Source organism: Alosa pseudoharengus, unplaced genomic scaffold (genome assembly GCF_046254945.1).
Source record: "Alosa pseudoharengus isolate Yale_2024_CS ecotype anadromous, Long Island Sound unplaced genomic scaffold, YU_APseudo_1.1 YU_APseudo_1.1_scf_16, whole genome shotgun sequence".
Taxonomy (NCBI): Eukaryota; Metazoa; Chordata; class Actinopteri; order Clupeiformes; family Clupeidae; genus Alosa; species Alosa pseudoharengus.
This window is the reverse complement of record NW_027468630.1, coordinates 3500944-3525121: the sequence shown is the minus strand read 5'-3', so window position 1 is coordinate 3525121 and position 24178 is coordinate 3500944. Positions and strand designations below refer to the sequence as shown.

Below are 24178 nucleotides of genomic sequence, written 5' to 3'. Positions count from 1 at the left end.
TTGGGGACTGATCATGGCTACCTCAACAGTCATTCTGCTTGTCCTTCTCCTGGGGACGCTAAACCCAGTCCAGTGTCAGTATGAAGAGGTAATCTATCCTGATGTATCCAGCAGAGAAAAGAGTAAATTATCTTCAAGAAAAGAGTAGATCTGGCCTTGGTCCAGGTGGTTCTGTACTGTTTCAGAATAATAAGACTGAACTTTTTAGGTGACTGATGTAAAACAGTCCATGGAATTTTATGTACAACTCTGTGAAATATCCTGATTTTTAAAATCAGATGTATTGTCATATGCATGACTGCAACATCTTTTTTTTTAATTCAGACAAAATCAGAGGATGTTGAAGAGGGTGGCCCACTTGGTGAGTGCTTTCATTACATTTTTCACATTTCATGTTACCGGCTAATAGCTGAATGATGGTTTAAAAGGCATTAAGAAATCAAGGACATTTATTCTGTCTGATAGAAGGGACATAAATCTTTGAATCAATAACCTTTTAAGCATAATGTAGCCTGTAGCATTTTAAACATTTAAGAATTAAGTATTAAGAAGAGGTGGGAATATGCATATGTGTAAACTTTAAACATGCATCTTGAGTAAAAAGAATAACATATTGTGTCATTGAACTGCTACAGTGAAGTTTTTGTTAGAAAGTGGATGAGTCTTGCATGATTGCATAGTCTGTATTGAATTATTATAATGCTAAAGCTATTTTAAACTTTAGACAATTTCTCAGAGGAGGATAACATAGTGTCCAATCTGATTGAAAGGGCTGCTGACAAGAAGGAAGGTAAGGAAGAGTTGCATGTCTTAAAAGAAATCCTCTCATACATTACTGATTATCAGGATAGAACTAAACATCACATATCAGCACATAACCTAAATATCATAAGTAAAAGGAGTCCAAGGTCCATGGCCATTTTGACCACACATACTGTAGGCCTAACAAATAGACTATATTACATTAAATCTATCATAATTTTAAGTATAATTTTATGCTTCAGACAATATCCCTGAGGAGGAGAAGTACACCGTGTCTGCTCTGATTGAAAGGGCCAGCAAGAATGCAGGTAAGGTGTGTTGCACCTCACAAAAGAAACCCTCTCTGTTTATCAAGGTAGAATTAAACATCATGATACTGTATAACCCAAAGAATATTGTTTTTAAACATGAGAAACATCAGTTCCATTTTAACTAAACATACAGTATGCAACTCTGAAGATGTAGACTATATTAAACAACAACTATATTACTAACAACTCTGAAGATGTAGACTATATTAAATCTCCTGTATCATGTCTTAAAGGAACCGTATGTAAGAAATGTATTTCAATTAATCATAAAATGGCCCTGATATGTCACTAGACATTAAGAAATCATGTTAATTTCAAATACTTATATCACTGACAACCATGGGCGGATTATGAACTTTCGGGCCCCTGGGCCCAGATGTATTAAGGGCCCCCCACTTATTGTCGTATATGTGGGAGGGGGGGGGTTTGGGCGTCCTCCCCCAGAATTTTTAACATTTTTCTGATGTGATTTCCTGTATTCTGGTGCATTTTGGGGATGGCCAATACTAAATTCAATCAGATTCATAGCCTACATCCTGATTTGTTGACATTGAGGCAATGATTCCATGCAAAGGCTTGGGCTTCAGGGCCCCCTGACCCCTTGGGCCCCTGGGCCTGGGCCCGTTAGGCCCGTGCAGTAATCCATCCCTGCTGACAACAGTAGTCCGGCCAGGATATTGTCATTTAAAAAGTGAAGTTGCAGCCCTCAACTGTTGTGTTTTGCCATGTCATGTTGTGTTTTGGCCTGATGCACCACCCTCCACCTATCTACTAATCATGAAGTCAGTAGTGTTTCGGCATCCGGGTTGGCAACCTCGAGTCATGGGATACACCGCTCTACAGTAATTTGAAAGTGATTGCAGTACCAGTTTTGGCCACAATCTAATGGTTCCTTTAAATTACTTGTGTGCTTACCTAATTGCTTGCTTAAATAATTCTGTTATTCATAATTATTTATTTCAATTTCAGGGCAAGCGCTTGATGACCCAGAGATCACAGAGGGTGATATCGCAGTGTACACTGGGTTCCAGAACGCTGACCCCTGCACCTCGCGTGGCTGCAAGTGGCCTCGTGCCCGGGACGGCTTAGTCTACGTGCCTTACTACATCTCCAACCAGTACTGTAAGGGTCATCTTTCATTGGACAGATATTAGATTTATTTAGAGGTACAGTTAGTGATTCTAATAAAAAACATTTTTGTCTCTTCTTTATCTTTATCTTCATCTTTATCTTTGGCGTTCTTCCTTAAAGCGTCCCGTGAAAGAGCCACCATTGAGAGGGGCCTGCAGTCTTTTGCCCAGTTCACCTGTATCCGCTTCCGACGACGCACAAGGGAGAGAGACTATGTGCACATCCAGTCACGCGGAGGGTACTGTGCCTAATACGCAGCAACTTGGTGAATTTAGATTTTCCATACAACTTCAATCGAGAATTTGGATTTTGAAGAATTTAACAAATAGAAACCAGACAAATCAGTAATGAAGGAAGAATCCACAATAAGAGCATCCTCAAGCAGTCCTCATAAAAAGTGACCTTTTAATGGATGAGTTCCCAAGTGTGATGCAATATACAGTACATTGTTTCCACAATATTTTTGATTCCTGCATTTTGATATAGTGTCCCACTGATGGTCATGTTGATGGTGCAGGTGCTGGTCCTACGTGGGGCGTAGAGGTGGAGGACAGATTGTGTCACTGGCTCGACGAGGGTGTGTGTACCACCAGGTGATCCAGCATGAGCTCCTGCACGCCCTGGGCTTCAATCACGAGCAGACCCGCAGTGACCGTGACCGATATGTCCGTATTTACTACCAGAACATCCTCAGAGGTGAGCAAGACCTGCTGATTTCTCTTTTACATTTACTCATTTGGAAAATACAATACATACAGTATGTCAATTATATCACAAGGGCCTTTGTCCCTGGAGCAACTTGGGGTTAAGTACCTTGCTCAAGGGCACAACGGTGGAAACCCACAACTTCCCCAACTCAGGCTACTGCATGCTAGACCAGCTCCTTAGCCACTATGCTACCACTGCCTCCTTATTTAATCCTACTACTATGTGTTATAACCTCTGGCTCAGTTTGTATATACTGTATTACATTTTTTGTTGTATTTCAGGGGTCTAGGGGGTATTGTAATTGAGTCCATCTGTCTTTCCCCGTCTCTGTGTGTGTCTGCACACATAACTTAAAGGGGAACTTGGCAACTATTTCAACGTAATAAACCCGTTTAGAAATCATTCGGATGGTTAAATGACCTGTTCCGGTGAAAATTGATTTTCCCCGCTGCGCCTAGCGTCCCCAGGCGGAAAACCAACCTTGCAACATTGAGACTACCGTCCCGGAAAGAGAAGTGAGAAACAAGAAACTCGTTTTAAATCGTGTTTCTTACCTTGTAACATCCACATAGTTCTGCCAAATTTATGCTAACCGTTCGCTAGCTTGTAAACAAATCCATGTGCTTTATCGTTACCTTTTCCCACAGTTTGAAATAGCATAATGCACAATTTCTCCAGCAGAGGGTGAAATCCTGCCAAGTTTCCCTTTAAGAACTACTGGACCTACTTTCAGACAAGGTAGAGGGTCAGCATCTTGATCCTCCTACATGATTATCCTGGGTGCTGGATTTCCCCCCTCTTTCTTTAACATTGAGAAATATGAGTGAGGGTCTGCAGTCAGGGTCTGGATTTTATTGCAGGTAGTTTTTAAATGGCACATTGTGTGTTCACGGCTCACTAAACATTGGTTTTCCACAGGACAAGAGCACAACTTCAGAAAGATTAACACCAACAACCTGGGCACCCCCTATGACTACGGCTCAGTCATGCATTACGGAAGGTCAGTTCTGAGCTGCAAACACACACACACTCTCTCTCTCTCTCTCTCCCACACACACAAACACAGAGAGAGAGAGCGCAAGAGAGATAGATAGATAGATAGATAGATAGATACTTTATTGATCCCCAAGGGAAAATTCAAGGAAAGAGAGAGACAAAGAGAGAGACAATCATTGATAATTCTTTTTTTTTCTGGTCACGTTAGGTAATGAAATATCAAACACTGCAGTAAATGCTTGACTTGGTGACATAGATGTATCTTCTGCTTTTCAGGTATGCCTTCTCAGCAAACCGGCAGCCCACCATTGTCCCCATTCCCAACGCCAATGTGCAGATCGGGAGAGCCACCCAGATGAGCCGCATGGACATCCTGCGGGTCAAACGCCTCTATGGATGCAGTATGTAGCACCATTGCTCACTCTTGCCTTACTGCTGTACAGCATATGTCACCTTTAGCACTGCACACTATTGCCTAATGAGCTTAAAAATGATAAATTAAATTATATAATGATAATAAAAAAAATATTATATATATATATATATATATATATATACAGTATATATGTATATATATATATATATATATATATATATACAGTATATATGTAGTTAATTACTTACTTAAACACATGTTTGATTTAAAATGTACATTCTTTACTAAATAGTTGTTTAGTGGTTAGTGTATAGAATTAAGATTAATATAGATTATTTCAGGTGTAGCCTAGTGTAATCTGACATGTGTTCATGACCGCAGGACAGTTTATGAAGTATACTTTCAGAAAAAATAAGTTATTTTTTGTCCTTATCCTTTGTTTCAGGATAAGTTGGGCTGTGGCTGACAAGACCCCAGACCGCAAATCAAAAGAAGAACTGGCTTTCCCGCTCAATTGCATAAATGAAGGCAATGTTTGAAAAAAAAAGGAAGTTTGATTGTGTTCCCTTCTAACAAGACTGTTTTGTTATAGTACTACAAGTTTATATCAACCCAAACCCTTGACTGTACACAATGAGTAAATTCTTAAGCTTTCATGTTTAAACCAATAAAATTGGGCAGCGTGAAACAGTTGAAGCTCATGTTTCCTTTGTCATTAGTAATTTCCTTCATTTGTCATCCCCTAAATTTGAGTGTAAAAACCCATATGCCCTTGTCTCATGAAGATCTGGATCTGGACAAATTCCTTGCATTCCAGTTCAAACACATTGGTTAAGATACAGACATAGGCGACGTAGTTTCAGTGCACACTTTGTTCTTCATCTTACTCTGGATGGAGATCTTCCAACTGTGGTAACACTCCCCACTACCTCAACCACTAATTATCTCTGACCATGTCTGGCGGCTCCCAGCTATGAGAGTGATGAGTCTATAACACTCCTCTCTGTTACTCACACACACCAGGTACTCTCAGACAGTAGACAGAAGGTGAAGACATCTTTGTACTTATATCACATAGCATTTCAGATCACGGTCAAGGTATACAGTCTGAAGAGGTCTCATCAACGATCTGTCAGCAGTTTGTCTTGACGGAAGTTATATGGATTTTCCTCTGAGACTGATTTGAATGCTGTCGGCGTGCCTCAGGTCGTAGGGTCTCTATGGCTGGTTTTAAGTTTGCAAGGGCTTTTATGGCGGAACTCTTCCTCCTGCTTGTCTGGGCTGTGGATCTACAGGTGAGGATCCAGACATCTACTATTGTCCTCCTCACTGGCAGAGCAAAACAAAAGATAGAAGCATTTCTATCTTTTGTTAAACTAAAAAACTAAAAAAAGCTTTTTACAAAGCAGATAATTCATCACCATTTGACAACAACTTTGTTGTAGTTTGTATGATAAAGGAGGAATAATATCAGATGATCATAGAAATAAAATTATCTCAATGAGATTGGTGCAATTTGCATGCATCAACAAAATGACACATACTGAATGTTCTTCTATTCTGTCATTTTTGCAAATATTCCAGTTATAAGTGAAGTGAGGCATTTCTACAGCACTACAGGGAAGAATAACATTTAATTCAATTAATGGTTTCTTATCTCTCTCCCATCTTCTTTATGTCCCTCAGGCTGGTAAGTGATCTTCTTTTTATCTGGGAAACATTCTCAATGGTATAGGCTATGCTGTTAGATTACAATGATATAAAAATGCAGTAACAATCTATTCATAGTTCAGGGCAGCTTAACTTCCACCTTTGACCTACTGTCTTAACTGCTTCGTCCTTAATACCAATTTCAAGTTTTTGCCTGAAATTGCACAGCACCTGGTTCAGAGGCCACTGTTCCCATCCAGTTTGGCCTATAATCAAATGCTTGACCTCTTTGGAAAGCTTAGACACTGTAGTTTTTTTTGGAAAACTGTGTGAACTGTGTGATATACTGACACAGAGTTACGGAGGCTAGAATATTGTTTTTTCTTTCTGAAACTGATCTGAATCTGAACTGACCACATTTCAGCGCTCCAGGTCACTTGATATGACTTAAAAACACAACTGAGACCTAGCACCAGGTCTTTTGAAGCTGTGTTCAAAAGTAGATCAATGTAGAATGAAAATATGAGTACCTTAGACCATTATTTGCCAAAGTATGCTCATGTGTTTTGTAAAATGCCCTATGGAAACTCCCCAATGGACTTTTGTCCAAAATGCATACTGACAACCAAATGCTTACTGCATATTCAGGGATTCTGATAATGACCACACTAAATATGGAATAATTGCACAAAAATATATATCTTTGCAATTTCTACTTCAATTCAATAGGTATTTATAAAATGGACTATACATCTGTACAACTAATATTGGATAAAATAACATGATTTTTAAATTTCTATGGATTCCTGTGAATATCTCAAGACCGAATATGCTAGTATAGCATATTGCTAAGGATATACACTGGAGCTAGAAGGTAGGGAAGAACCAGAGGTGGAGGAGGGGGGATTAACTTCTTAAAAGTGAGACATAGTTAGATTTATCTGATAATGTAAAGCGCTACACATATTCTACATGAAAAAAGATTGTCATGTATTGATTCCCAAGAGCCCAAGCTTTCAAATGATGTATAATATGACTATGCTACATACCAATTTGATGTATAAAAATGATTTAGAATGTTGGGGGGTGGTGGGGGAGGGGGGTAAGCATCCTGCCGGCAGGACACCGCAGACGATGTGTCTTAACCAGAGACGGTTGATAAAGCTAGTTAACTATAATCTTTGGTCTTAACTGTCTTAATAGTTGTCCAAGTAGTGCGCAAATAAGACTTTTTGTAATATTAATACATTTACTCTATCTGATGACAAATCAGTGACATTATCTGTCTCTGAAAACTGTTTCACCTCAGAACAGAAAGACCACAACAATCACATGTCGACCAACTGGAAAGAGATGTAGGCTATATTTTGCAATTGATTAAGTAACTTAATAGGTACTCGCACAGAGAGGTTGTGTAGTCTCTCATCTCTGCTTGTATTCATTGACATCATCACAAAAAGAACTCCCATAATTGTGTTTCACCACACTGCTCCTTCTCTTGCATCCAAGAATTGATGCATGTCTCCGTCTTCGCTTACCTCACTATCTTCAGGGCGCAGCGTTGTCTCCCCTTTGCTTTCTGCAGAGATGTCTGAGGAGGATCTGCCTTCTGAGGAGCTGCCCGTCTCTGTGCTGCTGCAGAGGGCTAACTTCGGCCGGAGTGCGTCAGACACACACACACGCAAGACTTGCAAATAATGCAGTGTGTGGCTAAATTACATTGATATTAGCTACCTTAATAATGCAGTGTGTGGCTAAATTACATTGACATTATACCTTAAGTCTATCTTAAAATTCAAGATTCTTTATTTGTCACATGTACTCCTGACTTTGCTACCAAAAACAGTGTTGTCACACAAATAAAAAATTAAGTTTAAAACATTCATAAGTAAGTTACCACACACAACTTCATAGAATTTTCTTGTTGAAACACTGTATGCTTTAATATTCTGTATAAAACTGTATAATCCATCAGCATCATAGCACTACTTCAATAGTCTTTGGTTTTACAGCTTCGAATATAAACAACACATAGAGATTGCATGAGTCATATGTCATGCCTTGAAATAGTGTTTATGTGATATGTTTCCCACACTGTATTCTCACTAGTACATGCTGCTGATGAGCCCCCCCTGGTGGACGATATCGCCATGGCCTTTGAGAGAGGCAGATTCTCTAAGCCCTGCATGTCCCTAGGATGCATATGGCCCAAGTCCAAGAATGGAAAGGTGCAGGTGCCCTACTACATCAGCAACGACTTCTGTAAGTGGCCCCCATCTGTGTGGTCAGGAAGACCAGGAACCCACAGTTGTTTTAGAGCAGAGAGAGTGAACGTGAGGCTCTCCACACATAGAGAATAGAGAAGCCTCAAGCGGATGGATCTGTGGCATAGAAATAATGTTCAATTGGCCATTCTACTTTCTACTTTTTATTATTGTGTAATTGCCTGGAAATTGAAATGGGGACATGCAGTCCAAAATAAACCCGAAATGATGTGTGATAACTGTGGTGATAGAAGGGGCTTTTTCGGATATACCACATCCAATGATACACCCACAAATAAACCAACACATTTATAATACTTTTTTTTTTTTTATAAAGTATAGAGGTTCCTTTGCTCTCTGGTCATTCCCCCACAGCTTCCCGTGAGAAGTCCATCATCCAGCGTGGTCTGGACTCCTTCACCTCTAACACCTGCATCCGCTTCAAGTCCCGCCAGAGTGAGAGAGACTACATTGGCATCTACTCCAGAAATGGGTGAGCAGTAACACACAACACTTTTGTGTTTACGAAATAAAGAAAAACACAAACAAACACAAACAGCTAGGCTCCTGTGTTTACCTGCAAAACCACATATTGGTCCAATAACAATGTAGACCTGTTTAGTTGAGTACTATATTTGCTCCATTCATTATTGAAGGAACAAAACCATGACGAGACTTTTTCTGAACTTACTCTGAATATTAATTTTACACTGATGATGTTTAATCAGACAACAGGTAGATACACAATAAGTGTCAATGAACGGAATTTAACTTAAAAAATGTGTAAAATCCAAGAAAATGCCTTTAGTATTTAAAACTTTAAAATTTCAACCTTAACCCCCCCACCCCCTCTCCCCTCTTAACCCAGGTGCTACTCCTACATAGGCCGTCGCGGTGGTCAGCAGGTTGTGTCCCTGAGCCGTAACGGCTGTTTGCACCATGGCACCATCCAGCACGAGCTGCTCCATGTGCTGGGCTTCAACCACGAGCAGGCGCGCAGCGACCGTGACAACCACATCCGAGTGATTTGGGAGAACATCATCGATGGTACAATATCTCTTCCTCATAACTAATCAGCACAGTGCTCCTATTCTGTCAATGTTTTCACATTTAAAAAGAGCTTGGCTGTATTTATGGCAAGTGGCTTGGGAATTGTGCATTGCATCAATGTGCTCCAGCTGAATGAGAATAAACACCACTTCATTTTTATGAATTCATTCACACAGACAAGAAGCATAACTTCAACAAGATGAAAACACTTAACCAGAATAGCCCTTATGACTACAACTCAGTAATGCAGTACAACAGGTCAGGCACCTCTTTATTTATGTTTGCTCTTCTCTTTGTTTCATTTGTCTATTTATTCATTTCATATAGACACAGCATGCAGATGCATTTGGTGTGCTGTTGTTCAAGACATAATTAATTAATTAATTCATGCATTTGGTCAAGCATCCACACATGTTGTCTAAAGACATATTGTTGTTTTTAAAATGAGTGAATTTGGCCTGCGTGTCCTTGATTATTTTCAGATTCGCCTTTTCTAAGAACAGGAGGCCAACCATGGTGCCCATCCCCAACAATGACATGGAGTTTGGCCAGGCCACTGAGATGAGTGAGAACGATATCATCAGAGTGAACAAGCTTTACAAATGTCGTGAGTAAAAGAAAAAAAAACTGTGTGTGTGTGTGTGTGTGTGTGTGTGTGTGTGTGTGTGTGTGTGTGTGGAGAGGGAGTGGATTGTGCCATTCACATGGTGGATTTTATTTTTCAAAATACACATAAAATGTCTATACATTTGCCTTTATTTGTGTTTGCTGTTCTATATTGATAATGTTTATTTCTTATCAGGCAAAAGAAAGTGACAATGAAAAAGTTGCCTGTGAGCCTTCAGAACATGTGAAGACAGGGTAGCTCCTTCTGTTTGGCGTTTACATGAAGATTTCAATCTGGTTCTCCACTCAGTTGCCCAGCTGCCAATCTAACCACAAACCATGAGCGATATGTCTGTTGATGACTTATTTCATGCCAGGAAAAGGGGTAAAGGAAATATGCTTGAAAGTTTGATTCTAGGACAACTATTTTTACATAGACTGTTATCTCTGGTTGGTTTCTGTTTACTTCCACCACAATACACTGAAAAAAAACCCACTGGATTAACTTGATTTTATTGTGTAGGCCTACATCGGTTGCACATTACTATAATTACTCCAGTGTTTCTCTTTCGGTTTACAAAATTGACTCATGCCGTGGTTACCCAATTTGATCAAGTAATCCCAATGAAATTCTAGACATTTCATTCATGTGCAACCAATGTACACAAAAAAATGAAGTAAATCCAGTGTTTTGTTTTGTGTTTTCAGTGCAGCAACATACATGCAAGTCAAAGTCACACACACCTGCAAATAACAATACAATGTGTACACTTTTAAGCAATTAATATGCAGCCTTTGGCATTAACACTGACATGGTGTTAATAGGCAGCCTTTGGCATTAACACTGACATTGTGTTAATAGGCAGCCTTTGGCATTAACACTGACATAGTGGGGGGATAATAGGCTCTGCACAATAGATAGACGTAATAGGTAAACAATTTCAAATTCAAATATACACAAGAGAGATGTTATATTGGTAGAGGATTTCACACAGCGGCCAATCTACAACCAAGCCTATTTACCGTCAAAACCAAAATCACTAACAAATCACTAATAAAAACATCACCAACAGAACGGTCTTCAAGAGCATTTTACTGGCGTTAAGGCAATAGGTCCACAACTTCCAGAAGGCTCAATTGATGTGGGCTCTGAGCAAAGCAAAGCCAGAGAAAAGAACCAAACCAGGAACAAACAACATCAGCACCAGAATAGCCACCAAGAAGATTTCACTTGGGTTATTAAGCAGGCACCTTCTTTCTTCGCTGTTTCGTTGAATTAGGCCCACAATCAGCAACAAATCATCATACCATGCAATATCATATCATTATTTTCTCAAACGCCATGTCTGATATAAGACTGAAAATCACCCCCTCCAAATCAGATAATATGGGTAAATGATACATTTCCTGAATCCTTAGGGTCATGCCAGTATTTCAGTGTTTGGATTTTGTTTCTCTGATGCTCCCTGGTGCCACAGGATTAAAAGACAAAAGATGACTTAGGCGGAAATGGCAGGAAAATGTGTGTGATTAAAAGTCTGAAGAGCTCCAGGGTTGGTTGTATTTATCCAAAATGTTCACAAAAGGATTTAAATGAAAGCTCAGTCTCCCCTTTAAAATGATACCAAACATACCAAAATAAAATATTCCAATATGTCCAATATTGATTTTCAGCTATATCAGTGTTCTGCTTGATTTATATGCATTTTCTCAACCTTAGTTTACATTATGTGTGATAACTCAAAACAGCTACTCTTGTCAGATGGCCATCATACATCATTGAAAAGCTGAGATCCCAGGCTTTCAGAAAAGGTTTGGTAGCCTTTGCCACTTTTTCGGTAACGGTTTCCATATTTTGAGGCCCTGGCTCACGGACTACTATTTAAGTGGGTATACTGAGATGGTGATGCTTTTGAAGTGGGTATACTGCATAGTCCTGTGTATCACATAGACAGAGCAGAATATTATAGTCAAAGTCTCCACTTCAACCTGGATTCGAACCTCTAGGCACGTAACTGTCTACATCATGCATTGTAGCCTACCATGTTAGTAAAAAGCTAACCTCCATAGTTTTACGGGAAACACACCCCTCATTTGCCACAATGTCTTCTTGAGAAACTGTGCTTCTGCATTCTTTAGCCATATAAACCTTCATCCTGTCTATGTGACTGAAACACTAGGGAAGTAAATAACTGAGTCAGGATTGGGTGAATGACCTTATATAGCAAACTCTTTCACCTATTCAATAATTTTTACCTAATTTAGGCACTTTATAAAAGTACATTATAATTCTTTCTGGGGAAACTTTACATTTGTTGAGTCAAAAACAACACACAGAGGTGTCACTTATGGCTAAGATCTTAACAATGTAGCAAAATGTGAAGTTGTGATGGTATGTTAATGTTATGCCTTATTCTTTTAATAGTGTTCTGTCACTGGTAAGCTCACACACAGCACTTTGAGCTCATCATTTGAGATTTGAGTTTGTGGAAGCAGAGCATCCACTTTCGGGGAATGTTATGAAAACCTGGCCTGCAGTGTTGAAATGTCTTGCAACTCTGAATATGAATTTTACACTGATTAATCAGACAACATGTAGATACACAGTAAGTGTCAATGAACGGAATTTAACTTAAAGAAATTGTAAAACCTGGCCTGCAGTGTTGAAATGTCTTGCAACTCTGAATATGAATTTTACACTGATTAATCAGACAACATGTAGATACACAGTAAGTGTCAATGAACGGAATTTAACTTAAAGAAATTGTAAAACCTGGCCTGCAGTGTTGAAATGTCTTGCAACTGACGACCTTTCCTCATTCTTCCTAATGGCATACTTATGTTTGTAAATTTTGGTTTTCAATTGACATAAATACACAACAAATGTGGATAAGCAAGCGATTCTGCCTTTTACTTTAAAAGTCCGGTAACACTTTACTTGACGAGTGAGTTCATAGCACATTCATAGCAGCTGTCATAAACTGCACATGAAGCATTCATGAGTGTTTCATGAGACATGACTCAACATTCATACCAAACCTTTCATGAATGTGGAAGACAGAACAACAACAACTTAAAATAAAAGTCCAACATCGTGTTTGTGTATCTTTGTAAATATTTCATGAATATCTTATGAAGTCTACATCGAATGTCACTTTACTATACAAGTTGTGAAGTATTTGTAATCACTGAGTTTAACACTGGGAGGTAAACTAGCCTACATTCAGCTGACCCGTATTTGTGTAACCTGGAACGGTTACAGTCATGAATGCTTTATGTGCAGTTTATGACAGCTGCTATGAATGTGTTATGAACTCACCTGTCAAGTAAAGTGTTACCAAAAGTCCTATGTGTGTATGGATGTGTAAAAGATTTCTCTGTGAGCATGCAATTGCCTACTACACAATTAAAGCACTTGAAGTTAGTCTGGTATTTTGAAAGAAAGATGTGACAGAGTTGATGCAGTGAGATATGACTGCACCAGGCGATGTTGGCCATGTTTTTGAAGATCCCCAGCGGTGATCTTCAAAAGTGGTTGCTACAAAAGAGCATCCAATTTGAGAGAACGCCTGTGTATGATGTAATCCTGTTTATAATGTGTTGAAACTAGTAAGTGATGGACTGTTTTAGATTAATTGTTGTATTGAACAACACTGTATTGCCATTGGTTGATTATCCGGGTGTATGTTTGGGTGTGGGTATTTAAGAGTGGTGGAGCAGCACACTGAAGAAGGCACTACACCAAAATGCATTTGTGTAATAAAACATTTTGTATGCAAAGTGCGGACTGTTTTTTTCCTTTCTGATCAGTGATCAACTCGGTGAGTTGCACAGTTTTGAAAACTAACGTTAAGGGTTGTATTAGGACATGTTTGAGTATGCCTGTTGGCAGCCACTCTGAGTAGACAAAGGCGATTCAAAACGAGTCAGAAAAGTTGAGACATGACCAATCGTCAACATTTCGGTGTCCACCACTCTAGTTCATCCAAAACAAACCAGAAAAGGCACTCAAAGTGCTAAATATCGGAATTTTCCTTTAAATACATTTTTAATGCTTAAAATAACCGTTCAAACAATTATTACATCAATCTAATTTATTATCACTTCTATGCAACTCCACACACACAAACAAAGCTATGGTGTGTGTTCACAGTTCCTTTCTGTTATCAATCCAATGTGTGGCCCCGGCCGTAGTGCGACTGGCTGGGCACCTGCACTGTATGCCGGCGACCTGGGTTCAATTCCCGCCCCGTGGTCCTTTTTTCGGATCCCACCCCGACTCTCTCTCCCACTCACTTCCTGTCCTCTCATTAAAAGGCATAAAAAGCCCAAAAATATACTTAAAAAATGCTTATGGCCTCTCAGGACTTATTGCTTAATAATCATGCAACAACGCAACTTCCCTGTTAGGCTTTTTTACCTAAACTATGCGGTACGCAAAGATCCTTTTTAACCTAGCCTGGTTTGCAACACTGTCTTCTTCAGAAACTGTGCTTCTGTATTCTTCAGCCATATAAACCTGAGTTCATCCCGTGTAAGTGACAGAAACAGTTTACTGGGGACTGGTCATGGACACCTCTGCTGTCATTCTGCTTGTCCTTCTCCTAGGGACACTGAACACAGTCCAGTGTCAGTACGAAGAGGTAATCTATCCTGATGTATCCATAGAGCAGGGAAAAGTCAGACCTCAGAGAGAGGAGCAGATCTGGCCCTGGTCTGGGTGCTTCTGTCCTGTTTCAGAATACTAAGGCTTAACTTTTTGGTGAATGATGACTGAAAACGGTCCATGGAATTTTATGTCCAACCTCTTTATATTTTTTTATTTCAGGCAAAGTCAGAGGATGTTGCAGAAGGTGACCCACTTGGTGAGTGTTTTCACTATTTTTTTACATTTTACATTTCATACTATATGCTAATGAACTAAATGATGGTTTAAAAGGCAATAGGAAATCAAGGACATTTATTCTATCTGATAGAAGTGGCATTAATAACTGTATTTTATTCTATAACCTTTTAGGACCCTGCATGAAAGCATAATGTACTGTATAGCATTTAAAAAATTTTTAAGGCCCTGTAGCATTTTAAGAAGGAGTGGGAATATGCATATGTGTAATCTGTGTCATTTAACTGCTACAGTGAAGGTTTTGCTGTAAGAAAGTCTTGCATGATTGCATAGTCTGTATTGAATTATTATAATGCTAATGCTATTTTAAACTTTAGACAATTTCTCAGAGGAGGATAACATAGTGTCCAATCTGATTGAAAGGGCTGCTGACAAGAAGGACGGTAAGGAAGAGTTGCATGTCTTAAAAGAAATCCTCTCATACATTACTGATTATCGGGATAGAACTAAACATCACATGTCAGCACATAACCTAAATATCATAAGTAAAAGGAGTCCAAGGTCCATGTCCATTTTGACCACACATACTGTAGGCCTAACAAGTAGACTATATTACATTAAATCTAGCATAATTTTAAGTATAATTTTATGCTTCAGACAATATCCTTGCAGAAGAGAAGTACACAGTGTCTGCTCTGATTGAAAGGGCCAACAAGAATGCAGGTAAAGAAGTGTTGCACCTCAGAAAAAAAACCCTCTAACTACACATCACTCATGATTATCAAGGTAGAATTAAACATCATATAATGTATAACCCAAAGAATATTGTCTTTAAACATGAGAAACATCAGTTCCATTACCATTTTAACTGCACATAGGCCTAACAACTAACAACACGTAGACTATATTAAATTTCCTGTATGTATCTCTTAAATTAGTTGTGTGCTTACTTAATTGCTTGTTTAAATAATTCTGTTTTATTTATTTCAGGGCAAGCGCTTGATGACCCAGAGATCACAGAGGGTGATATCGCAGTGTACACTGGGTTCCAGAACGCTGACCCCTGCACCTCGCGTGGCTGCAAGTGGCCTAGTGCCCGGGACGGCTTAGTCTACGTCCCTTACTACATCTCCAACCAGTACTGTAAGGGTCATCTTTCATTGGACAGATATTAGATTTGTTTTAAAGGCGCAGTTAGTGATTCTAATCAATTTTTCTAATCAATTCAATCACAATTTTTTTTTGTCTCTTCTTTGGCGTTCCTCCTTAAAGCGTCCCGTGAAAGAGCCACCATTGAGAGGGGCCTGCAGTCTTTTGCCCAGTCCACCTGTATCCGCTTCCGACGACGCACAAGGGAGAGAGACTATGTGCACATCCAGTCACGCTCAGGGTACTGTGCCTAATACGCAGCAAATGTCACAACAACGCAACTTGGTGAATTTAGATTTTCTATCAACTTCAATCGAGAATTTGATTGCTTTATAAAAATAGAAACCAGAAAAATCAGTAATGAAGGAAAAATCCAGAATAAGACCATCCTCAAACAGTCCATACAGTAGGTCCGTTTCTCATAAGTGACCTTTTAATCAAAGAGTTCCCAAATGTGGTGCAATACGCATTGTTTCCACGTCAGAAAAAATAACATTTTGCATTTTAAATAATTGAAAGGATAGTCTGTTGTTTCCCACTGATGGTCATGTTGATGGTGCAGGTGCTGGTCCTACGTGGGGCGTAGAGGTGGAGAACAGATTGTATCTCTGGCTCGACAAGGGTGTGTGTACCACCAGGTGATCCAGCATGAGCTTCTGCACGCCCTGGGATTCAACCACGAGCAGACCCGCAGTGACCGTGACATGCATGTTCGTATTCTCTACCAGAACATCGCCAGGGGTGAGCAAGACCTGCTGCTGCATCCGCACAGAATGATTCAATGACTTCTACATTTCATCATTTATATTTATTCATTTAGCTGGCACTTTTTTTTTTATCTAAAGCGACTTATTATGTCAATTATATTACAAGGGCCAGGCTACTGCATGCTAGACCAGCTGCTAGACCAGCTGCTTAACCACTGCGCTACCACCACCTCCTTATTTAAACCTATGTGCTTTAACCTCTGGCTCAGTCTCTATATATTCTCAATTTATTTTTTGTTGTACCCTCACCCCCATTTCAGGGTCTCGGGTATTGTAATTGGGTCCATCTGTCTTTCTCCATCTGTGGGTGTGTGTCCGCACACATAACTTAAGAACTACTGGTCCTACTTTAAGACAAGAGGGTCAGCAATATCTTGGACCTCCATATGATTATCCTGGGTGCTGGATTTTCCCCCTCTTTCTTTAACATTGAGAAATATGAGTGAAGGTCTACAGTCCCTGACAGCTGTTGTTATTATTGTTGTGGACCGCCTTTCTACACAACATGGCAATGAATGCTTAACAAAATGGATTTTATTGCAGGTAGTTTATAAATGGCACGTTGTGTGTTCACGGCTCACTAAACATTGGTCTTCCACAGGACTGGAGTACAACTTCAACAAGATTGACACCAACAACCTGGGCACCCCCTATGACTACGGTTCCGTCATGCATTACGGAAGGTCAGTTCTGAGCTGCAAACACACACACACACACACTCTCACTATCACACACACACACACACACACACATACACACACACACTCTTTCGCTATCACACACACACACACACACACACACACATACATACACACACTCTCGCTATCACACACACAAACACACACACACACAAACAGATAGAGAGAGAGAGAGGGAGAGAATCATTAATACATTTTTCTGGTCACATCACATGGAAGGAAATAAAATGTCAAACACTGCACTAAATGCTTGACTTGGTGACATAGATGTATCTTCTGCTTTTCAGGTATGCCTTCTCCGCAAACCGGCAGCCCACCATTGTCCCCATTCCTAACGCCAACGTGCAGATCGGGAGAGCCACCCAGATGAGCCGCATGGACATCCTGCGGGTCAAACTCCTCTATGGATGCAGTATGTAGCACCATTGCTCACTCCATAGCCTTACTGCTGTACAAACGCCTCTATGGATGCAGTATGTAGCAACATTGCTCACTCAGCCTACTGCTGTACAAATGCCTCTATGGATGCAGTATGTAGCACCATTGCTCACTCCATAGCCTACTGCTGTACAGCATATGTGTCACCTCTGTCACTGCACAGTACTGCCTAATGAGCTTAAAAATGATAAATTAAATTATGATAATAAAAAATATATGATATTATTATATATTTTTTTGTTAATTACTGTATTACTGTACAGTATTCTGACATGATGTCCGCAGGACAGTTTGTGAAGTGTACTTTCAGGAAATTAATACATTTTGTTTGGCTGCTTTTTTTCAGAATAAGTCGGGTTGTGGCTGACAACATGAAGACCTAGACCGCAACTCAAAAGAAGTGGCTTTCCCGCTCAATTGCATAAATGGAAAAAAAAAGTTGTCTGATTGTGTACCCTTCTAACGAGACTGTTTTGTTAGCTTTCATGTTTAAACCAATAAAGTTTGGCAGAGTGAAATCAATAGTTTAAACTCATGTTTCCTTTATCATTAGACATTTGCTTCATTTGTCATCCATTATATTTAAGTGCAAAAATACATACTCCCTTGTCTCATGAAGATCTGAATTATGAATCAAATTCCTTGCATTCCAGATGCAACACATTGGTTTAGACACAGACGTATCGGTGACATACAGAAAAATAGACATGTAACCTACTGTAGGCTATCATGAGTCTATTTGATGGAAATATATGAAATTTGAACCATTACGAATGGAAGATAGATACCTGTCTACGGTGCATCCTAAACAGCGGGCTGGGACATTTCTGCTTTGCTAAATAGTTTTTTCTGCTGTTGACTTGCTCACAGTGCTTGGTGGCCCTGTCAATGTTTTGTAAAATGTTGCATTAAGACCACAAAATGTCTACACGAAATAAATGTGAGCATTTGAGCTAACATTCATTCCCAAACACCCACTAGAGACAACTCCCTAATTTCAGTCTTCAATTTCTTTTTTTTTTTTCAACAAAGGTGTTTCAAGTAAGGAAAAGCATGGTTTAGTCTACAAAGGCTAAAGTAAAGTAAAGTAATTGATCATACTTGTAAAATGTTTTGCGTGCATAAATGGAGAGTCATTAAGTATAAACTGCTCACAATGTAGTTTAGAGACAACTCTAAATCACCAACAAAGCAGTTTCTGTGCGCAACAAATAGGTTTCACGCATGTGCTTATGCCCCGTTGATGTGGGCTCTAAGCAAAGCCAAGCCAGAGAAAAGAACCAAACCAGGAACAAACAACATCACCACCAGAACAGCCATCAAGAACATTTCACTTGGGTTATTAAGCTTCTTCTCCTTCTCCTTCTTGGCGTTTCATTCAATTAGACCCACAATCAGCAACATAACATCATACGATGCAGCATCTGTGAAATAAAAAATTGTGTATGCAAAGTGCGGCCTGTTTTCTCCTTTCTGACCAGTTATACGTTTGGCCCAGCACTACAAAGAAGAGCGTGACCAGAGCCTGCTCCTACCATACAATCCTCTGAGAGTGGTTTCCCTATGAAGATTTTGACTTTGACTGCCATAATTGGACAATGCATTGCATGATGACACACATATTAAATACAGTTTTAATACTTAAAAATAACTGTTCAAACAATTATCACATCAACCTAATTTATTATCACTTCTATGCAACTCTACACACACCACAAAGCTATGTTGTGTGTTCACAGTTCCTTTCTGTTACCTATCCAATGTGTATTCATTACATTAATTTACTTAGTATTATATTATTGCTGCACGACATGCTTATGGCTTCTCAGGGTTTATTGCTTAATAATCATGCAACAATGCAACTTCCCTGTTTTTTTTACCTAAGCTATGCGGTACGCAAAAGTCATTTTTTAACTTGGTTAGCCTGGTTTGCAACACTGTCTTCTTCAGAAACTGTGCTTCTGCATTCTTCAGCCATATAAACCTGAGTTCATCCCGTGTAAGTGACAGAAACAGTTTACTGGGGACTGGTCATGGACACCTCTGCTGTCATTCTGCTTGTCCTTCTCCTGGGGACACTGAACACAGTCCAGTGTCAGTACGAAGAGGTAATCTATCCTGATGTATCCATAGAGCAGGGAAAAGTCAGACAGATCTGGCCCTGGTCTGGGTGCTTCTGTCCTGTTTCAGAATACTAAGACTGAACGTTTTTGGTGACTGATATAAAACGGTCCATGGAATTTTATGTCCAAGTCTGAGAAATATCCTGGTTTTTATATTGTCATATGCATTGTCTGTAACATCTTTTTTTAAATTCCAGGCAAAATCTGAGGATGTTGAAGAAGGTAAGTTGTAACAAAGTGGATAAGTCTTGCATGATTGCATACTCTGTATTGAATAGTTATAATGTTAATGCTATTTTAAACTTTAGACAAGTTCTCAGAGGAGGATAACGTAGTGTCCAATCTGATTGAAAGGACTACTGACAAGAAGGAAGGTAAAGAATAGTTGCATGTCTCAAAAGAAAACCTCTCATTATACATTACTGATTATCGGGATAGAACTAAACATCACATATCAATATTTATAACCTAAATATTATGTAAAAGGAGCCCAAAGTCCATGACCATTTTGACCACACATAGGCCTAACAAGTAGACTATATAACATTAAATCTGCTGTAAATAATAATGTAATTTTATGATTTAGACGATATCCCTGAGGAGGAGAAGTACACCGTGTCTGGTCTGATTGAAAGGGCCAACAAGAATGCAGGTAAGAAAGTGTTGCACCTCAGAAAAAAAACCCCTCTAACTACAGGTCACTCATGATTATTAAGGTAGAATTAAACATATGATACTGTACTATATAACCCAAAGAATCAGTTCCATTACCATTTTAACTACACATAGGCCTAACAACTATATTAAATCTCCTGTATGTCTTAAATTACTTGTATGTTTACTTAATTGCTTGTTTAAATAATTCTGTTTTATTTATTTCAATTTCAGGGCAAGCGCTTGATGACCCAGAGATCACAGAGGGTGATATCGCAGTGTACACTGGGTTCCAGAACGCTGACCCCTGCACCTCGCGAGGCTGCAAGTGGCCTCGTGCCCGGGACGGCTTAGTCTACGTGCCTTACTACATCTCCAACCAGTACTGTAAGGGTCATCTTTCATTAAACAGATATTACATTTATTTAAAAGATGCCCTGCCACATGTATTTCATTACTTTGTGGTAATGTCTGAAGTTCTACCATGGACACTAACATTTTATGTGGATAACATGCCTTGGTTTCCTTGTTTCAAGCCATTCTAGCGTGGTATTTAAAGCCTGCATGAAGACTCAACTCGATTTGCGCCAGTTCTCATTAATATTCAACGAGCTAAGCTGCTTGACTCTGATTGGCTACCAGCTAGTAGGTTTCGTCCATAACATGACAGCCATCAACTAATTTTAGCATCATGGCATGAACTTAGCTTGGCTAGCGAGTGCTAGCATTGTCCAAATGTGCATAAATAAAACCTGCTAGGCTAGTGAATTCATTAAACCACTTCCTTGAGTTGGCAATAACGTTTTACTCCGGGCACTGATCGTAGACTGCTGCGATAGTAGCCTACTGCTCCGGGCACTGGTCGTAGACTGCTGCGATGGTAGCCTACTGCTCCAGGCACTGATCGTAGACTGCTGTGATGGTAGCCTACTGCTCCGGGCACTGGTCGTAGACTGCTGCGTTGGTAGCCTACTGCTCCAGGCTTCAACAGCAACCTTTTTGCAAAGCCTGTAGCATTGCTCCAAAAAATAAACTGAGGCCATTTGATCCTCAAGTCTGGGTTCTTGGGCAAAATGCATTGTTGAAGTTCTATTCGTGCATAGCGCACAAGTCCGTTGACATTCAGCCATCCTTGCATAGGCCTACGAAAACTGTCACAGAGCTAAACGAATTTTGTGGGCAGGTCTCAACTGGGCGAGCTCATGAATAGTAATGAGCTCATCAATTCCACGTCAATCTGAAGAGCTTTTGCAATTGGCCTAATTTCTCTGCTTATTTATTTTAGTGGCTAAAGCTGACAGAGGATGTAGCTGTTTATTTTCACATTCACAACATAGCACAAACACATATTATGGACCTAACATGTTAAAAAAAACGGTTTTGTGTGGCAGGGCACCTTTAAAGGTACAGTTAGTGATTCTAATCACAAACATTTTTTATCAGATTTAGCTAATCTTTATCTATGGTGTCTCTTCTTTATCTTTATCTTTGCTGTTCTTCCTTAAAGCGTCCCGTGAAAGAGCCACCATTGAGAGGGGCCTGCAGTCTTTTGCCCAGTCCACCTGTATCCGCTTCCGACGACGCACAAGGGAGAGAGACTATGTGCACATCCAGTCACGCTCACGCTCACGCTGTGCCTCATATGCAGCAAATGTCACAACAACGCAACTTGGTGAATTTAGATTTTCCATCAGCTTCAATCGAGAATTTTTATTTTGAGTTCACAAGACAAATCAGTAATGAAGGAAAAAAAACATCCTCAGTCTTCATAAGTGACCTTTTAATCTAAGAGTTCCCAAATGTGGTGCAATATACTGTACAGTACATTGTTTCCGCATCAGAAAAATAGCATTGCAATGATTTTTGATTCTTGCATTTTGAATAATTGAAAGGAAAGTCTGTTGTTTCTGTTACGACCCTGCCGGTCTCTGTGCCTACCTGCCTGTCTTTGTCTTTCTCCGGTTTGCAGGGTGGAGTCAAGACAAAGGCGCCGCATGCTGCAATGGAGAGCGGGAACCCTGAACTTCAGACAGGTAGCCTCTTTTATAGTGCAGTTGCCCCAATCAAGTGATCAGCAGCACCTGTGTCTTGACTCCGCCCTGCAAACCGGAGAAAGACAAAGACAGGCAGGTAGGCAGAGACCGGCAGGGTCGTAACATTTCCCACTGATGGTCATGTTGATGGTGCAGGTGCTGGTCCTTCGTGGGGCGTAGAGGTGGAGAACAGATTTTGTCCCTGGATCGACGGGGGTGTGTGTACCACATGGTGATCCAGCATGAGCTTCTGCACGCCCTGGGCTTCAACCACGAGCAGTGCCGCAGTGACCGTGACCAACACGTCTATATTTATTACCAGAACATCGCCAGAGGTAAGCAAGACCTGTTGCTGCATCCGCACAAAATGATTCATTGATTTGTCTTTTACATTTCTTCATTTATATTTATTCATTTAGCAGGCACTTTTTTTATCTAAAGCGACTTACACATGTCAATTATATTACGAGGGCCAGGCTACTACATGCTAGACCAGCTAGCCACTGCGCTACCACCACCTTCTATTTAAACCTACTATGTGTTTTACCCTCTGGCTCAGTTTGCATATACTGTATTAAATGTTTTGTTGTACCCTCACCCCCATTTCAGATGTCTAGGCAGCGTTTCCGCTTGAAAAAAATGGTGCTGGTCACTGGTCCAGACATTTTGATGATATGCCGGTCAAATATCCTATCGCTTCTTAATTAGTCAAGTTGAGGAAAACTGAAGGCAGGCAGGCTATAGGGACACCAGGCAAGCCTGATGCTTTTTCTCTACGAAACTCCCCCTCGCCCCGTCTGAAGCTCTTTTCCTTTTCTTTGCATCTTCCGTCAAGGGTTTTCGCTGCTTCTTCGCCGGCTCTGCCATTATACACACATTTGCAACAATCTCTAGCGTTTCGTTAGCCTCCCTCTGTTCTGTGGATGCAGGATGTAAACTGAAACTGCTTCGGTCGCCGGGTACGATACACTGAACTTACAAGCGGGATATTCTTCCTACAGGCAGTAGGGGCGGGCGAGAGAGTCTTCATTCGCCCGGTAATGAGTCATTTAACCATGTACCGATTTACGAAGATGAGTAATTAACACGAAAACGTTGCCTGGTGTCCCTTTAAAGAATGACACAATCAGGCTGTGTAGAATGCAACATGTTCATTAGCCTAATTTAAACATGCTTAACTTGTGTCAATTAATTTAAAGATCTAGCCAGTTTCTATGCTGTTTTCATGTACAGCAAGAATCCGCTTTGTTCGTTGTATTAACCCATTCGCGCCAGATGCTGCACGACGCAACATTCTATCTCCCGCTGGTTGCTGCAAAGCGCAAAATTGAATCTCCCGCTGGTTGCTGCGTGACGCAGCATGATTTTAATTTATTTATTTCATGTTTCTAGGTGCTATATAGGCTTAGATATAAAGGTTTTGGTAGACGTTGACAATTCTTAGTGTTTTTTCAGAAAACCGTTAGGAAATAAGGTTAGTCTAGAATGCCATAGGATTCTATAGGCATTTTTAGCAGGCATTTTAGGAGTAAATGGGTTAAATACGTTGTTTATTGCTGCTACCACGTTATTTCCAGTGGTTCAACAGTTTCACTTGCGCAGATGCGCACACACATTGA

At 40.0% G+C, this 24178-nt stretch overlaps 3 protein-coding genes across 6 annotated transcripts; all 3 read left to right on the top strand.

Moving 5' to 3' along the window:
* LOC143125344 (high choriolytic enzyme 1-like) lies at positions 1 to 18271 on the top strand. Of its 4 annotated transcripts, none has more exons than XM_076286725.1 (10): positions 1 to 88; positions 325 to 361; positions 725 to 766; positions 15126 to 15140; positions 15355 to 15420; positions 15688 to 15840; positions 15970 to 16087; positions 16409 to 16587; positions 17215 to 17296; positions 17599 to 17731. In XM_076286725.1, the coding sequence occupies exons 1-10, from the start codon at positions 14 to 16 to the stop codon at positions 17729 to 17731; spliced, it is 900 nt and encodes a 299-aa protein (XP_076142840.1). In that variant the 5' UTR covers positions 1 to 13. The 4 variants fall into 4 exon arrangements, with proteins under 4 accessions (XP_076142840.1, XP_076142839.1, XP_076142838.1 ...); XM_076286724.1 differs by lacking the exons at positions 15126 to 15140; positions 15355 to 15420; positions 15688 to 15840; ... (2 more) ...; positions 17215 to 17296; positions 17599 to 17731 and adding exons at positions 1005 to 1070; positions 2043 to 2195; positions 2325 to 2442; ... (2 more) ...; positions 4185 to 4309; positions 4730 to 4974 and having other exon boundaries at positions 725 to 790; XM_076286723.1 differs by lacking the exons at positions 1 to 88; positions 325 to 361; positions 725 to 766 and adding exons at positions 14354 to 14497; positions 14683 to 14719; positions 18096 to 18271 and having other exon boundaries at positions 15075 to 15140; positions 17599 to 17723.
* On the top strand, positions 8085 to 9863 carry LOC143125347 (low choriolytic enzyme-like). Its single transcript, XM_076286728.1, has 5 exons — positions 8085 to 8196; positions 8574 to 8691; positions 9067 to 9245; positions 9425 to 9506; positions 9731 to 9863. Exons 1-5 carry the CDS (start codon positions 8085 to 8087, stop codon positions 9861 to 9863), a joined length of 624 nt encoding a protein of 207 aa, XP_076142843.1.
* A 1438-nt stretch (positions 18272 to 19709) lies between the features above and the next one.
* On the top strand, positions 19710 to 22803 carry LOC143125346 (low choriolytic enzyme-like). The gene is made up of 7 exons (XM_076286727.1): positions 19710 to 19857; positions 20070 to 20094; positions 20181 to 20246; positions 20459 to 20524; positions 20761 to 20913; positions 22034 to 22559; positions 22716 to 22803. Exons 1-6 carry the CDS (start codon positions 19783 to 19785, stop codon positions 22243 to 22245), a joined length of 597 nt encoding a protein of 198 aa, XP_076142842.1. The 5' UTR covers positions 19710 to 19782; the 3' UTR covers positions 22246 to 22559; positions 22716 to 22803.
* Positions 22804 to 24178: the final 1375 nt, after the last annotated feature.

What these genes read in the sequence shown, in the direction of transcription:
- LOC143125347 (XM_076286728.1), top strand. Translation starts at nt 8,085, where the DNA reads ATGGCCTTTGAGAGAGGCAGATTCTCTAAGCCCTGCATGTCCCTAGGA. An exon ending in GGCATCTACTCCAGAAATGG is followed by an intron (nt 8,692 to 9,066) that starts GTGAGCAGTAAC and finishes CTCTTAACCCAG; the next exon opens with GTGCTACTCCTACATAGGCC. An exon ending in TTGGGAGAACATCATCGATG is followed by an intron (nt 9,246 to 9,424) that starts GTACAATATCTC and finishes TCATTCACACAG; the next exon opens with ACAAGAAGCATAACTTCAAC.
- LOC143125344 (XM_076286722.1), top strand. Translation starts at nt 14,423, where the DNA reads ATGGACACCTCTGCTGTCATTCTGCTTGTCCTTCTCCTAGGGACACTG. An exon ending in TGCAGAAGGTGACCCACTTG is followed by an intron (nt 14,720 to 15,074) that starts GTGAGTGTTTTC and finishes TTTAAACTTTAG; the next exon opens with ACAATTTCTCAGAGGAGGAT. An exon ending in CTACATCTCCAACCAGTACT is followed by an intron (nt 15,841 to 15,969) that starts GTAAGGGTCATC and finishes TCCTCCTTAAAG; the next exon opens with CGTCCCGTGAAAGAGCCACC.
- LOC143125346 (XM_076286727.1), top strand. Translation starts at nt 19,783, where the DNA reads ATGGACACCTCTGCTGTCATTCTGCTTGTCCTTCTCCTGGGGACACTG. An exon ending in ATCTGAGGATGTTGAAGAAG is followed by an intron (nt 20,095 to 20,180) that starts GTAAGTTGTAAC and finishes TTTAAACTTTAG; the next exon opens with ACAAGTTCTCAGAGGAGGAT. An exon ending in AAGGGCCAACAAGAATGCAG is followed by an intron (nt 20,525 to 20,760) that starts GTAAGAAAGTGT and finishes TTTCAATTTCAG; the next exon opens with GGCAAGCGCTTGATGACCCA.